General features: G+C 45.9%; 1 protein-coding gene across 2 annotated transcripts; it reads right to left on the bottom strand.

The window, feature by feature from the left end:
* Positions 1-843: 843 nt before the first annotated feature.
* LOC306779222 (fibroblast growth factor 10-like) lies at positions 844-14,424 on the bottom strand. Of its 2 annotated transcripts, XM_079271048.1 has the most exons (4): positions 14,093-14,424; positions 13,040-13,946; positions 6,450-6,553; positions 844-1,685 (listed from the first exon to the last, which is right to left on the bottom strand). In XM_079271048.1, exons 2-4 carry the CDS (start codon positions 13,500-13,502, stop codon positions 1,494-1,496), a joined length of 759 nt encoding a protein of 252 aa, XP_079127174.1. In that variant the 5' UTR covers positions 13,503-13,946; positions 14,093-14,424; the 3' UTR covers positions 844-1,493. The 2 variants fall into 2 exon arrangements, with proteins under 2 accessions (XP_079127174.1, XP_079127173.1); XM_079271047.1 differs by having other exon boundaries at positions 13,040-14,424.
* Between the last annotated feature and the right edge of the window lie 1,877 nt (positions 14,425-16,301).

Genomic DNA, 16,301 nt, shown 5'->3' with positions numbered 1-16,301 from the left:
GTGGCGTTAATGTTCTCCCCGCGTCTCTTTTGATCTGGCATCGAGGCAGCTGTCATTGATTAGTGTGTTTGCAGATGATTACTAAGGGGAAGTGGGTGGTCAGACACAGGTCATATCTCTCATTCACATTTTATGCCTCCACACACACACGCACGCACACACTCGGATACGCACACACACACTCGGATACTCCCCTTTAAAAGGCCCTCTGGAAGCCTATTTGACAGCAGTGATGCAGACCAACATGACTGGATTTGCTTGTGCTATCAGCATCTTTGCTGCTGCAGCTGTAATGGGCTGATATTGGGAAACTAGAAAATGCATTTCCTGCTGAAAATGCATTGGAATGCTGAAAGCTGAAATTAATCTCAAAAACATTGCTGAAAATAGATATCCAATTAAAAGAAAATTGCAAAAAGCTTAATAATTCAAAAAGTTGAAAGATTACAAATATGAAGTCATATCACCCCTCTCCTGAAAGAGCTGAACATTTTGACATTCGAACAGTTTCTGTAGCTTAACAGCATTCCAACAATTATGTCAGCATCTACTATAGGCCATACCACGGAAGTTTCCTCCCTCCCATTTTGTTGTGGTGGGTCTGCGTGTTTGGGAACTAATCATTAGTGCAATGGTTGCCACATGGAATATCTGGCTAGTTGCCTTTTCGTCCCGTCCTACCGCAGAGATAAGACTCACCGTGACCTGAGCGTTCGCCAGCGTTCCCCCACCGCTTGTGAGAAAAACGTTCTTCAGTGAAGTCGGTATTCTGTTGGATGTTTTAGAGGAAGTGAGACGAGCGCGTTGCGGAGGAGAAAACTGTATTTTATTTCCACGTGACAGAGTTCCTATAAAAAGTAAGAGAATGCAAAAGGAATGCTTGCCTTGTAAGTGTTCCCCGCCAGTTAAATACTTCACAAAAATAAATTAATCATTACAATACAGTCAAAACGCAGTGGTTAAGTATCAAACATTTGCTTTAAATGTGTCGCGTCCGCTAGTGTTTAATGCTGTCGTGACAGACCGACCGATCGTTTCAATCAAAGTTTTCTATCTCTGTTGCAGATTATCTGGGGTCTCACGGGGAGAATGCAGACTATAAATAACATCTCCTGCATTTCTAGCACAGTACGTCAGCCGGGACAGGGTCCTCTGCGTCGTTCACGTCACACACATATACTCCAGTTGCAAACAGTTTGGCACAGGAAAAAAAAAAAGGATAAATATTGCATCCCCGTGCCACAGAAAACACAGATATCATTATCTCCCACCAAAATGAAGTCTCAACCAGCAGCAGAGACCGTTTTTTTTCTTTTTCCGCGTAACAGTGTTAGTGCCTTGTTTCCAAACGAGAGATTTCTCAGCGAATGTCTTTTTATTCAACAGCTTTTTTTTTCTTCCAGTATCGAAAAGTCTCTCTGTCCAGTGCTGCATGTCGTCCTCCTCCTCCTCCTCCTCCTCCTCCTCCTCCTCCAGTCGGAGTCCTCAAAGTTTCACGCCATAATCGGGAGGAAGTGGGTGGCCGTATTCTTCCTGCGCGTTCTCTTCCCCCTCAGCGGCTTCCCATGGACGTTCAGGCCCACGAACATCTGCCGCTTCTTGTTCCTCCACTCGGCCGACGCATACGTGTTATAGCCGTTCTCCTCGATCCGCTCCTTCAGGGTGCAGTCGACACCGAACTCCCTCTGGAAGCAGAAAAGGTTTAGAGTTATAACCCCCTGTCGTGTCAGCTTAAGGCCAAGCACAGGTCATTTCATTGTGCAAATCTATTGTGGTTGCTCGTGGTAGCTCGCTTGTTCCCTAAACTTTCATCTGCATCGCATGTTCAGAGCTGACCCGGCAGCCAGAGGAGTAAAGATAAGGCCTCCTTTGAGCAGCTGTGCTGCTGTTTTCCCTCCAATTTGCCTGTCACCTGATCCAGCTCACTTGTGCGTAGTGTCTGTTTCACCCCTTTTTTCTAGTTTTAATTGATCTACTAATAGTACGATGTCAGCCAATACGTACTAGAACTTTTTTAGAACTAGAACTGTTTTTGCATTGATCTGCTATGGCTTCACTCACCCCTCCATCCGACTGTGTCAGCTGCGCCCGCCTGGTGGATAAAATCACAGAGTTGGAGGGAAGAATATCCACGCTCTACAGGATCCAGTATGCCAAGAATCTCATGGACACCATCATTTTCGGTCCATCACAGACTGACACAGCCAGCGACCGCGTGCATGAGTCCATCGCTTCCATTCCTGCTGCCGCGGCACCTCCTCCGGCTCGGAGCTAAGCCTAAAGCCCTGGTCAGCTCAACTCCATCACATCACGAGCCCTGGTCCCTGGTCTGTGCTCGCGGCAGCCGGAGAGGGAGACGCTCATCTCCTACACCCCATGGCTTTGATGTCCAGCTGAATAATGGATTTAACGCCCTTGCCCTGCGTGAGTTCCCTCCTCTGACTACAGACTCCCAGCTTCCTACATCATCCCAGCTGCTGCCTCGGGGGACCCACAGACCCACATCCCTACGCCAGTTATTCCTGAGCCCTCCTCTCGCCCCAGGACACGCCGCTCCATATCGTGCTTTACACCAGCACCGCGGCGAGCTTCGGTCGCCCGTTCTCTCAGTCCTTGCTCGTCTTCTCCGCCACTACTGGTTGAATCCTCGCCTCCATCCACACGTATTGCCGCCTCCTCCCCTCTTCGCCCCGACGACACTGATAGTCGGGGACTCAATAATCAGGAACACCCGTTTTTTCAACGCGGAGACACACTGTTTCCCCGGAGCAACGGCTCAAGACATCCTGCTGACACTGCCTGGCCTGATGCGCGCCCTCCCGTCTTCCATTCGGCGAATTATCATTCATGTGGGAATTAACGACATAGCCCTCCACCAGTCTGAGTTGACCAAGATGGATTTTACAAATCTTTTAAGCTTTTTAAACAGCTGTGGACTGTCTGTTTTTATCAGTGGTCCAAGTCCAACACTCGGCCGTGGATCACAGCGGTTCAGCAGAGTCCTCAGCCTCCACACCTGGCTCCAGGCCGCCTGCAGGACCAACAACGTGAGCTTCATTGACAATTTTAATCTGTTTTGGGGCCGCTCTTCCGCTTTTAAGAAGGATGGTATTCATTTTAACAAGCTGGGTAGCCGCCTGCTAGCGGCTAATTTACAGCATGCTGTTCACTCCCATTCACATGATTGACTGTTTACACCTGGATCCCCTGTCCGCTGTCACTCTTCCTCTACGATCATTCATCAGCCGCATTCATCCCCTACAAGCAACACTAGCTCCCCCTGGCGGCATGGAGGGTCTCCTACTACTCTCTCCCCAGCCTCTACCGTAACTTCCACTCCACGACCCATGAGCATTCCCGTGAGAATCACAGACTCGCGCTCACACCCTAGTTATGGTCGGTTTCGAGGTGCTGCACGAGTGATCCGTCCTATTGCACATACCCCCAAAGCTTCCTGTGCTGATGACGACACAGTGTCTTCCCCCATCAAAATGTGTCTGATTAATGCACGCTCTATAACAAACAAGGCTCACATTTTAAATGACTTGTTCACAAGTCATAATTTGGCTTTTTTATTTCTGACCGAGACCTGGCAACGGAATATGGAATGCATCCATTTCAATGAACTCTGCCCTGTGGACTGCTCTTATGTTGGGACACCGCGTCTGACAGGCCGCGGTGGAGGTCTCGCCGTGGTCTGGAAGAATCAGTTTTCCTGCCACTTGGGGGGCACAGAATCCTATGTTACTTTTGAACTACAGCTGACTAAAGTGGGCCGGCTAAAGCCGTTTTACTGTTTTTTAATTTACCGACCTCCAGGTCCTGCAGGTCAGTTTTTATCAGAGTTCACAGACTTTCTGACCTCTATTATCAAGCTAGACAAAGTGCTTCTGGTTGGTGATTTTAATCTGCATATCAATAATACCACAGACTGTATTGCTGCTGAGTTTCTCAATATTACTGAATCTTTTATTTTCACGCAACATGTTTCTGGCGCCACCCACAGGGGTGGTCACATCTTGGACCTTGTGTTCTCTCTGGGTCTTGATATTGATAATGCCCGTTGTGAGGACCTACTGATCAGTGACCATCAATGTATTTTCTTTGATCTTTCTGTCAATGCTGACCCCTTGTGTCTGAAACAAACATTCCACTCCCGCATTATTACTCAGAGTACAGCTGATCATTTCTCTATGCACTTCTGCTGTGATATTAACACAAATCTCAATGATGTTGAACACTTGATACAGTCATTTAATGAACATTGCACCACTTTGCTGGATAAAGTGGCACCTCTTAAGGAAAGGACCAGGACTGCCTATAACACTACTCCGTGGATGACAGACGCTGTGTGCAGCCTGAGACAGAAGTGTCGCAGGACAGAGCGGCTCTGGAAAGCTACTGGGCTAGAAGTGCATCATTTATATCTCAAAGACCTCAGAGTTTCTTTTCATACTGGAGTAAAGGAAGCTAGTACTGCTTATTTTGCCAACCTAATCTCTTCTTCAAAGAGAAATCCCAAGATTCAGTTTGACACAATTAAAAGAATTGTTTCACCGTCTGGCTCCACTTTACCATGCTATTCTGTTGACGATTGCAACAAATTCCTTATCTATTTTATTGATAAGGTAACAGGTATTAGGTCTGGCATTCAGCCTGGGATCTGTTCATCTACTTGTAGCTCCTCGCAATCTCCTGCTGTTCTGGACTCTTTCCAGCCTATCAACCTTCAAGACCTGATGGACTTAATTAACAAAACAAAGCCATCATCTTGCCCTCTGGATATAATGCCATCCTCTCTATTTAAGAAAGTTCTGCTAACTATTGGCCCTGCAGTAACATCTATTGTCAATTCCTCATTGTGTCCAGGAATTGTCCCTTCCTATTTCAAACATGCCACTATCCAGCCCATATTAAAGAAACCTAACTTAGATCCAGCTTTGCCCATGAACTACAGGCCCATATCAAAACTGCCTTTCTTGTCCAACATTTTAGAGAAAGTGGTGGCCAAACAACTTACTGCTGCACTGGAGAGGCACAACATGTATGACAAGTTCCAGTCTGGGTTTCGTAAGCAACACTCTACTGAAACCGCTCTCCTGAGGGTTTCAAATGACATTCTCATGTGTGCTGATGCAGGTGACTGCTCTGTGTTAGTTCTTCTGGACCTCAGTTCTGCATTTGACACCATAGACCATGACATCCTGATTAAGAGGCTACGTGATTGGGTGGGCATAACTGGCATAGCGTTAGACTGGTTTACATCTTACCTCAATGACAGAAGTTTCAATGTCTCTGTGGGTGATTTTGTGTCTGTTACCTCTCCACTTTCTTGTGGTGTACCGCAGGGCTCGGTTCTGGGGTCTCTGTTATTTTCCCTTTATCTGTTACCTTTGGGACCGATCATAAAAAGCGTCCTAAATGTGTCCTATCACTTATATGCAGACAATATCCAACTCCATCTGTCATTCAAACCCAGTGAGGCATTCACATTAACTAGGCTCCTGGACTGTGTCAATGCCATCAGAGACTGGACGGCAGAAAACTGCTTACAACTCAACGACTCTAAGACGGAGGTCCTAGTTATTGCTCCAGAGGAGTTTGTCCCCATGATCAGGCAGATTATTAGTCCACTCTCCTCTGCTGCCCATTGCAACCTGCGCAATTTTGGGATTTTCTTTGATCGATCCATGTCGTTTGACCCTCATGTTGAGCAGCTGTCCAGGTCATGTTTCTTCCATCTAAGAAATATCAGTAAACTGAGATCTGTAGTATCAACACCTGAATTAGAGATGATCATACACAAATGTATCTCTTCACGCATTGACGACTGTAACACACTTTTCACATCACTCAGTGTATCTGCTCTTAACCGTCTGCAGGTCATCCAAAATGCTACCGCCAGATTACTCACCAGGACAAATCGACGGTCTCACATCACTCCCGTACTCCGATCTCTCCACTGGCTTCCTGTAGCATCTAGGATACACTTTAAAATTCTCACCATCACTTACAGAGCACTTCACAGTCAGGCTCCGGCTTATGTAGCTGATCTACTTCGCCCCTATTCACCCGCCCGCACTCTCAGGTCAAACGCTCTAGGTCTTCTGTCAGTCCCACGCACACGATTTAAGACCCGTGGTGACCGAGCCTTTGAGGCAGTGGCCCCGAGGCTCTGGAATGCTCTGCCTGCAACTCTGCTCTGTTAAGCACTTTGTGATACTACTGTCTGTGAAAAGCGCTATATAAATAAAATTCATTCATTCATTCATAAGGACAGGAGTCTCTCTCTCTCTCTCTCTCTCTCTCTCTCTCTCTCTCTCTCTCTCTCTCTCTCTCTCTCTCTCTCTCTCTCTCTCTCTCTCTCTCTCTCTCTCTCTCTCTCTCTCTCTCTCTCTCTCTCTCTCTCTCTCTCTCGTCCAGATTGACCCCTTGACCCGGATACTAACCGCTCCGTACAGCTCTCCCTTCCTGCTGATGGCCAGATAGTAGTTGCTGTTCAGCCCTTTGATGGCCACCACTCCCACGTCCACCGATGTGATTTCCAGAATACCTAGCGAGTCAGCAGAAAGACAAGTCACATTAACACGTGTCGACATCCAGACTGAGCTGGCGTGTTATTTTGAACAAGTTTGAGTTGAACTCACTGAGAGAAAAAAAAGAACTTTTTTCACAGAGACAAATAGAAAACAGAGGAAGGGCAGATCGTCGATGCTAAGATTATAGAAGAATCATCACCCTGTGACAAATCCATTACGTTTTTTTTACAAACATAGGCGAGGTTAACAAATGTATACAGGCAACATATTGCATGCTCATTATGGGAATTCTGCGCAGGCCGCTTAGTTTGAGAATTAATAGGTGGATGCTGCAGAGATTCTCAGGTTGTTTGTGCCCCGTTCGGTATTTAGCCCCTCCAAGTCCCTATGCGAGCGATCCGGGCTCCTCGCACAGGCTATTAGAGGGGCTAATTTATACCCCAGATAACGAGGGCATTCTTGAGCCGCAGACAGCTGTGGTTGTTTGTGTGGTCTCCCTATCAGAGGTCAGAGAGATATAACTTCCTAATGTGTCAGAACCCACTTGTCTCGTCCTGTGTCTGTGTGTGTGTGTGTGTGTGTGTGTGTGTGTGTGTGTGTGTGTGTGTGTGTGTGTGTAGTTAACCTCCCCTGTTCCCATGGCATGTTTGATTTCATGCCCCTCCCTCCCCGACTTCCTCTCCCCCACTTCCGTCGTTATTTCATCCTGATAAGCACACATGTGCACACACACACACACGCATTTAGACACGCACACACTTCAGCGTGGGGTGTGAAGTCCAGAGAGTCGATGACATCCTTTGATCAGATCAGCCTCCCCCTCTGTCTGATGACTGTTTGTGTGGCGGGGTCCGCTTTGCTGTCAGACCCACTCTCCGGTGGCACCGGGGGGGACTCTGAGGCCGCACAGCCTGGTACGTGAGTGGACAGCGGTGGGCGTGCAGGTGTGCTCCCTGTTGAGGAACAACCCCCACCTCTTCTCTTAAAGACACAGCAGCAGGGGTCTCGACCGTATCAGTTTCCCAGTTCAAATGGTGGCACCTCGGGGCGGCGAGGAGGTCTGAAGCGTCCAAAGATGGGCGCAGGTTTTTTCGAGGGACTGTGACACGACGGCCATTGAAGATCTGAGAGGGCTGGCGGTTTCTTTTATGGGATCGGGTGTCGGTGTACGGAGCGCGGATGTAAGACAATCCACGGCGGTCCTCTGGCTGCTCTGTAAACATGGGAGGGATGAAAGGCGGGAGAACAGAGGAAGGACAGAGGAGCCATGACAGTGAGACCGGGGGTGGGGCGAGGATTAGTAAGGCTGTAATGATCACTGATCAAAGTCAGCCACCGGAGGCAGGGGCGAGACGGGGTCGTATGTACACACACACACACACACACACAGAGCTGATATTGTGGCAGGTGAGCGTGCACTTGCACGCAAACTCAACCTGGCTGCGAAACTATACAAAATATCCATTCACCGCTCTTCGCCGAACGCTCCACAGGTGGAGGGCAATGAGCTCACGGCTGGCAGTATATGGGAAAGGGCTACATGCCCCCCCCCCCCCCATTTTACAACATTATAGGCCTCAAATGTGACCATGCATGCTTTGTGCGGGGGTACATTTGTAGCTGCAAGACTTTTGCGCAGCCTGTTTGATACGCTCTGTTTGGAGTTACCACAGTAAATGGTATGCCGGTTGTGTGTAATGGAGGTGCTCAACGCCAGTGAGAACTAGAAAAAGCATTTCCTGCTGAAAATGCGTTGGAATGCTGAAAACTGAAATTAATCGCAAAAACATTGCTGAAAATAGATATCCAATTCAAAAACAAATTGCAAAAAGCTTAATAATTCAAAGAGTTTAAAGATTACAAATATGAAAAGTCATATCACACCTCTCCTGAAAGAGCTGAACATTTTGATATTTGAACAGTTTCTGTGGCTTAAAAAAATTCATCAGTGGTGATATTTGTAGTAGTATAAGTTGTAGTATAAGTATTATTAGTATAAGTATTAGTAGCATTAGAATAAGTACTAGTAGTAGTAGTAGTGATATTTGTAGTCGTAGTCGAAGTTGTAGTTGTAGTATAAGTATCATTAGTAGTAGAAGTATTAGTAATTAGAAGAAGTAGTAGAAGACGTAGTATCAGTCGTCATAGTAATAGCTGTAGTATTGGTCGTAGTATTTAATATCACAGTAGTAGTAGTAGTAGTAGTAGTAGTAGTAGTAGTAGTAGTAGTAATAGGAATGGCAGTAGAAGATGTAGCAGTAGTAGTAGTACTAGTAGCAGTCGTACTAATAGCTGTAGTAGTATTACTACTTTTAGTAGCATGAATAGCAGTAGTAGTAGTAGCAGTTGTCGTATAAGTAATAGTAGTAGTGGTAGTAATAGCAGTCGTGGTAGTAATAATATTGATGGTAGCAGTAGTAGCAGTAGTAGTAATAGTAGCAACAGCAAAAGTTATAGTAGAAGTAGTAGTAGCAGTAGTAGTAATACTATATTATCAGCAGCAGTAGTAGTTGTCGCAGTATTAGTAAGAGCATTAATTTTTTTAACAAAAAAGCCTAATTTTGAGCTTGTTTAAATACAGTTAATTTATTTATTTTGAAAGGGTGGTGCTGGGTGGGGGGGAGAGGGGGAGAGGACACACATAAACAGAGGTTATTAAATGCCTGGCTTCATCACAAGCATTTCAATTAGAATTCACTCTTTGGGGCTTTTATTTTGAAATGGGGTGTGTGTGTGTGTGGGGGGGGGTCCTCTAAAAGTCTCTAAGACCTGAATGACTGTATGAGAGAGAGACACAGACAGGGAGAGAGAGAGAGAGAGAGAGAGAGAGAGAGAGAATAAAGAATTAGTGAGTGAGAGAGAGAGAAGAAAGAATTAGTGAGAGAGAGAGAGACAGAGAGAGAGAGAGAGGAGTGCATGTGTGTCTGTGAGACTGGATGTTTACCAACATCACTAATTGGCTCAATCGCAAACACCTGTGAAAATATTCTCCAGAGATCCCATTGAAAATAAAAAGGTTAATAATTCAAAAAGTTTAAAAGTTAGAAATATGAAAAGTCATAGCACCCCTCTGGTGAAAGAGCTGAACATTTTGATAGTTGAATGGTTTCTGTAGCTTAAAAAATGAAGGAGAAGAAGAGGTGCGACGGAAGAAATAGAAGAAGTTGAATAAAGATTCGAAGAACAATGCTTAATAGCATTCCAACAATTAAAGTTGTTTCCCCCCCACAGTGGGATGCCAAAAAAACATGTGCTTTGCAGCTTTTATTGTTTCTCACTCTTACTTTGGCTCCTTTAAAACAAAAATGTTCAGGAGCTGCACAAAATACACATTTTGACAGATAAATAAGGATGTACATTTTTCAATGGGTTGCCATTCCCATGCAGAAAAAAAACGGAATAAGTGTAAGTCAGGATAGTAATACCACTCGATAAGGGACCACACTGAGTGTATTTACACAGACGCAGGATTTACATCCACCCTCTCTTACCTCCCCTCCTCAGAGGGGAAGCTATACATCTCTTTTCCTCAAACCTCCATAAAAGCACCATCTGTTGTTGTTTTTTGTGATGTTGTTGCTCCTACTCAAAAGGCCACTGCTTTGATGAAAGAAGATGAACTTTGAACACAAAGAAACATACTTACACACACACATATATACATTAATGTCCAGAAGCATCTCGCACATACGGCCCGGCCTTCTGCAGCACAGAAAACACAACCCCGGTTTCCCCAACACACACACACACACACACACACACACACACACACACACACACACACACACGCACACACAGTGTTGCCAAGGGCTCGCCCTCTCACACCATCACAGCTGCGGTTTAACCACCCGAACCCCTTTTTTTACCGTCAATCCATTGCCTTAGGTAGCAATATTGCACCCTGAGCTGCAAAGTTCACGCAGATATAGCTACTTCGCTGACATTAACACAACCTCCCTCCCCTTCCTCCCCCGCCTCTCTGTAACCTTAGCACAGGCTCCCACCGGCTTGGAAAGCCATGTGGGACAGTTTTACGCTGGCATCCCCATAAAATCTGTGGGAGGCATGGATGCTGGCTCTTTAACAGACAGTGAGCCCAGGGTCCTCGCAGGGGCCACAGACAGCACCCAAAAAGAAAACCCTCCACATCCCACACACTTCTTAGACACAACATGGGGAATATATGCTTCTTTTTTTTTTTAAATGTGTCTTTTCCTTTCAACTTCTGGCTTCAGGAAAAGGCGAGTCGCTCCCCACTCATCGCACAAAAAAAAACTTGATATTTTCTCACTTCAATGGACCATCGAAGGTTCTACAAAGGACGTCAGCCCTGGGATCATGTCCAGCCCCAGGGGCCAGAGCAAAGACCGAAGCTGCCGTTGTGTAGTATCCTTTACCGTGAGAACCTGATACGGGGGGCACATAATCCACACACAGTGTCCTCAGACCCCCCCTCGGGACACGGCTTTTTGATGGCACCAACCATTGATACTGAAGACGCGCGGGTTTGATGTGGCCACAATGATGCTCAGCCGGTGTCATTCATGAACTTGTGCCTCCAGAGAGTGTCCCCTATGTGCGCTCCTTTTCCCACTCCCTCCCCCAACGCTCAGTCGGCAGTGACTCAAAAAAAAAGGGCAACACGCTCTTAAAAATAAGATGTTCCAGGAGGTCAACCAAAGAAGACAGAAGCGGTAAATCGTCTCCCACGTGTAGATAAAGTTTAGGGCGAATTCACACGCCACCAATACGACAAACCGAGTCAGACTTCCTTGTTTCGCAACTTAAAAGAAACTACGCAGGGAAAAAGAATGGTTCTTAACTGGTTCTTTAAAATGCTGTGTGGTTCAACGAAGAACCATCACCAACTAAAGAACCGTCTTATCTATTGGATGCTTCTACACGTTTGTCATGTGGTTCCTTTAGATATGAAATGGTTCTTAATTCATGTTTGAGTTATTGTTGGATGGTGGGGGATGGTATAAATTAGCAGAACATTTTTTGAAAAGATTCTTTGAGTTATTCAAAGAACCAAAAATGGTGCCTCAAAGAACCATTTTTTGATGGCTCCTTGAGGCAACTTTTCCGGTTCTTTGAAGTTCTCTTTAAAGTTTCTGAAAAACGGACTAAGAAAACAGTTCTTTAAAGAACCTCGGTCTGAAATGTTCTTTGTGGAACCAGAAATGGGTCTTCTATGGCATCACTCTAAAGAAGCATTTTCAGTTCCAGATGGGACCTTTATCTTTCTGTGTACCTCTGCTACCAGCGTATGGGCGGCAGTAAAGGCATCGAGATGTCATACGCTCAGTAAATAAAGTCGCCTCTGTCGTGACCTTGTCAAAACAAACATATCCTCCTGACATTCTGCCATTTCCCCCCTAAAAGTCACTTTGATTGAACGTGTGGTTTTAGCTCTCCCAAGAGGAACATTAAAGGGTTCCGTATACACTGACTGGGGGGATAGGGTGGAGAAAAAAGAAGCTTTGAGAGATGTATATATATGTGTGTGTGTGTGTGTGTGTGTGTGTGTGTGTGTGTGTGTGTGTGTGTGTGTGTGTGTGTGTGTGTGTGTGTGTGTGTGTGTGTGTGTGTGTGTGTGTGTGTGTGTGTGTGTGTGTGTGTGTGTGTGTGTGTGTGTGTGTGTGTGTGTGTGTGTGTGTGTGTCGGAAATAAGCGAGCACATGTGTTGTGATCACACACCCGCTGGAGCATGTGAGTGCCCGCTGGCTGATATAGGCACACACACGTAGGTTGGTTGGGAAATGTTGGGAGAGACAGAGAGAGAGAGAGAGAGAGAGAGAGAGACAGAGAGAGAGGGGGGGGGACAGAAAGAGTCTAAAAGCATCAATGAGACTGAGCATATCCTTCATCCCCCACCTCCAAGCCCTGTTTTCTATGTGGTTATCAGTGCTGTTTACCCAGGGCTGTGAAGACCCCCTGATAATGGCCGGGTTATCTGCCCCTGCTACTTTTTTTAAGCCATCTGAGAGCTACCATCATTGTGTGTGAGTGTTTGGACAGGAGAGATATCGGCGGGATGTCTGCTTTAAAACAAAACCCCCCAAAAAAGATGACTCTAATCAGGGATTGCTTCATCCGAGCTGTACCAGGCCGGCGGTCTTTAAAAATGAACAGAGAGCTATGGTGTTTTTTTTATTGAAATTAAATGTTTGCGTCAAGTTTTGTGTTTGTGTATCCAATTGATGTATTTGTGTTGGTGTTTTTTTTGTTTTTTCAAAGAATGAACATTAAAAATAACTGAACATTTGACAGACACCTGACATGAAGCGATCAACAGGTGCTTTTGTTCATAAGTGTAACACACCAAGGCCTTGAAATGCTGTCTTGAAAGGTAAGAACTGATGTTTTAATAAAGCTCAGATGAGCCTTGGTTCATGTCACATCTAACTTAAGCTATACAGCAGAGATCATCGATGAGGTCTCACTCCTTTTCTTTCATCTATTTTTGTACATTCATCCACACCGTTAGAGCTACTTACTGAGGGGGTCATCCTTGCTCTTGGTTCCGTTGACCTTTCCATTCCTGTCGATTCTCAGGAAAAACTTCTGGAAGGAGAACAGCTTCCTCCTCCGCATGTCCCCTTGGAGGTGATTGTAGCTGCGCACGTGCCTACCCTGCGGCCCCCCGGTCCGACCCAGGGGACCCCCGGTGGCCCTGGGCCTGGAGACGACCTCGGCCTCAGAAATGTTCAGTGGAACCCTGAGAGTCCGTGGGCCGGCGAGCCTCAGTCTGTCTCTGCGGAGCTGGTGGCATGCCGCGCCGGGCGGTGAGAAGGACAAAAACAGCAGCGCAACCAGGAGAGCCAGAAACGGGGGGGAGAGCAGCGTTGAAGATGACCTCAGTCTGGAGCTGGTCCAGTGACCAGAACGAGCCCCTAGCCCGACCCCGGAGCAGGACGAGGCAGAGGCGGCCTTACTCCCTCCAGCAGCCCATCTGATCATGGTAGTGTGCTGTGTGGAGGACTAGAGGCAGCCTCGGAGCCTGGGACATGCTGCTGGGGGCGAGGTGAGGCTTGGAGGGCAGGCAGGGGAGCCCTCCACGATCCAGACCGGGCGAGATGATCCCCCTGTAGAGTCCGGATTACTTAGCACCTGGATGGAATCCTTAGACGTCCCTATGTTAGATTGTATACTACACTGTTCAACAAGTCAGTGTTTCCAGCTGATATTCCACTGAGTTCTCTTCTCCACTGTTCAAGGTTAAAGTCTTGAAAGTTTTGGAAAAAAAATCTGTCTAAATTAACAAAGATTACATTAAAAAAAAGAAAAAACAATACACCGATTACTGTTTGTGTGTATTCCAGTAACAAACCTGCTTCTCCACCTCCCTTCGTTGTCTAATTCGTTCCAAATTGTTGAGGCTGTTCTTGGCTGCTCCAGTGTGAACTTTGTATTTCCAGGCAGAACAAAAAAAAAGGAAAGAATATTCATATAAAGTTCGCTGACCATACAGGTAGAGAGTTTGCCAAGTGTAAAACTCCTTAGTTCCAGTGGAATCCCTCCCAAAATATAAGCTGTGCCACACAATCTACCTGTGCTGTGCTCCACGTGTGCAGGAAAGCAGTTTTCAAATTTCACTCTGAGGAGGAAAAAGAGGGATCGAGACTTAAAGAGCGACGCTGGTCAATCCAGGCCCACTTCAAATAATCCATCAGTCCACTTCTGTTGCACCGCTGCTCTCTCCTCATCTCCCTTTCTCTCTCTCTCTCTCTCTCTCTCTCTACCCCCAAATGACTCCACCTTCATGCAGCATCGAGGTAACGGTCCTGGGAGGTCTCTCTCTTTCTCTCTCTCTCTTGTCTCAGGGGTGGGTGGGGGTGGTTGAGTCAGAGTTCTTCGCCTCCTGTTCGTCAGCTCCTCTCACATAAGGACTCCCGGTGCGATCTCCTCACCTGAAGGCCGATCGCAGAGAAATGACTGGTGTGTCGCGTGGTGTGCGGCTGTGCATACTCTGTTAGTTATTTGATCCCTCCCTCCTTTACTCAACTTCCCCCCTCTCTCACATAAGGAGCATGTACTGCTTTGCATGTGTGTGCGTGTGCGTGTGTGTGCGCGCATGCCATACAAGCAGATCTTAATTTATGAGAGTGGGTGAGAGGTGATAGCAGGGTTTATCTGAGTAGATGCAGCAGGGCAGGAAGACGACAGTCTGGTAGTGTCGGATCAGTTCCTGCAGCTACGCTGATTGCTGCATTGATTAATCAAAGAGTGGTTTTGTTTTTTAACTGTGTACGGTTGCAAAGAAAAGTAATTGTCGTGTTCTTTTTTGTTGTTGTCATCCAGTACGTACACGTGCCGGGGCTGGTATAAAAAATTGAAGTGGACCCACTTATTCCTCATTAGGGATAATCCTGACAAGAGTCCGTCCTCCTCGATCCCTTCAGATAAAAAGCATATTAAGTTACTGTTTGCCGGTTCCAGTCTGGAAGCCGGGCTTATCGCCGCCATCTTCTCCCCTCTCTCTTTCCCCTCAAGGCACTTTATCGTGGCGCGTTATCTGGTCCCTGCAGTGCAGTAATGCAATGAAGCGCTCTCGTTTCACTCGGGAAGGATTCTGCCTTCCTCAGGGGAGTCAGGTGTCCCTGAGTGGCCCTCGGCCAATGAGACTCTTTTTTACGAGTTGCTCCTCGAGCCGAGGTGGACGCAAGATATTTAGGGTCGCGAAGTACACGGACAAGGCAGAGCCAGAACTTTATCTCTCATTGGTTGAATTGATTTCCCCTATTGAATCAACAACACACAAGTTTGGAAGTAACCTTTCAGACATGGATTGTGCAAAGAGAGCTCCAACCAAACAACCAGCAAGACATTCTGGGGCATATTAAGAGGAGATCAAGGGCCATATAGTGACATTTTGAACAATCTGCCGTGATAAAGAAAACTTGTGCTGGCAGTCTTATCTACTCCCCCTGATCCTTGAGTCTTTAATGTTGGGGCCTGTGCTGTTCCTCACTCTCCTTTCCCTAAGTCCGAGTTTTTTTAGTGCCTGCTTTAATGTCTTTCAACGATCTATGGCCAGAGCGATGGTCTGGTCTTAACTCTGGTCTTGGCATGGCTTTATCTGGGGATACAAACAAAGCTATCTTATCACCGCTTCCTTTGTGGTGTCCCTTCCCGCTGTGATAATCATGAATCAGTGCAGAGGAAACAGAGCTGGGACGAGCAGGCATCATTCATATGGATTATTGTTGCAGCAATAATAGTGGAGTAATTTCTTTTTTAATAGATTTATTTGCAATTACTTCAAATAACCAAAATACTATCAAACCATTATTATTTAATCTAAATTTAAATGTACATTTCTTCAAGGTTTATGACGTCTTGTTTAACGTCTTGCGGTTATGTGTTTCTATTATTGTTTCTATAATTGTTATACATTAACTCTCTACATATTGTGAAAATAGATAGAACACATTTGTACGGAATTCAAAATTGTCTATTTTAAGTAATTGAATCTTGTCGAGTGATTGTATTTTATTTGCCTTCTTAAAAAATCTCCCACTGAGGTTAAATACTTCAGCTAATTTCTTGCGCAGTTTTTACTTTTTAAAGTAATTTAAGTGACAAAATCAATAAATAAATGAATAAATCCAGAAAGATAGTGAGCCCTTGGTGAAGAAATACCAAGTCATGAAACATGTTTAATTAACAAAAATACAATTTTGGGATAAACACTCGAATAAATACCTTGTTATGGATGACATTTTGCAATTGGGACTCTTATGGTGTATCTTTTGCTCA

Source organism: Melanostigma gelatinosum (genome assembly GCF_949748355.1).
Source record: "Melanostigma gelatinosum genome assembly, chromosome: 6".
In the NCBI taxonomy this organism is placed as follows: Eukaryota; Metazoa; Chordata; class Actinopteri; order Perciformes; family Zoarcidae; genus Melanostigma; species Melanostigma gelatinosum.
Note: the sequence above shows the minus strand (reverse complement) of the source record. Positions and strands in the feature narration are given on the sequence as shown.

Coding starts and splice junctions, on each gene's coding strand:
- LOC306779222 (XM_079271047.1), bottom strand. CDS start 13,502: ATGATCAGATGGGCTGCTGGAGGGAGTAAGGCCGCCTCTGCCTCGTCC. Junction 6,554..13,039: donor GAGCAAGGATGACCCCCTCA/GTAAGTAGCTCT, acceptor CTGACTCGCTAG/GTATTCTGGAAATCACATCG. Junction 1,686..6,449: donor AGGGAGAGCTGTACGGAGCG/GTTAGTATCCGG, acceptor TTCTGCTTCCAG/AGGGAGTTCGGTGTCGACTG.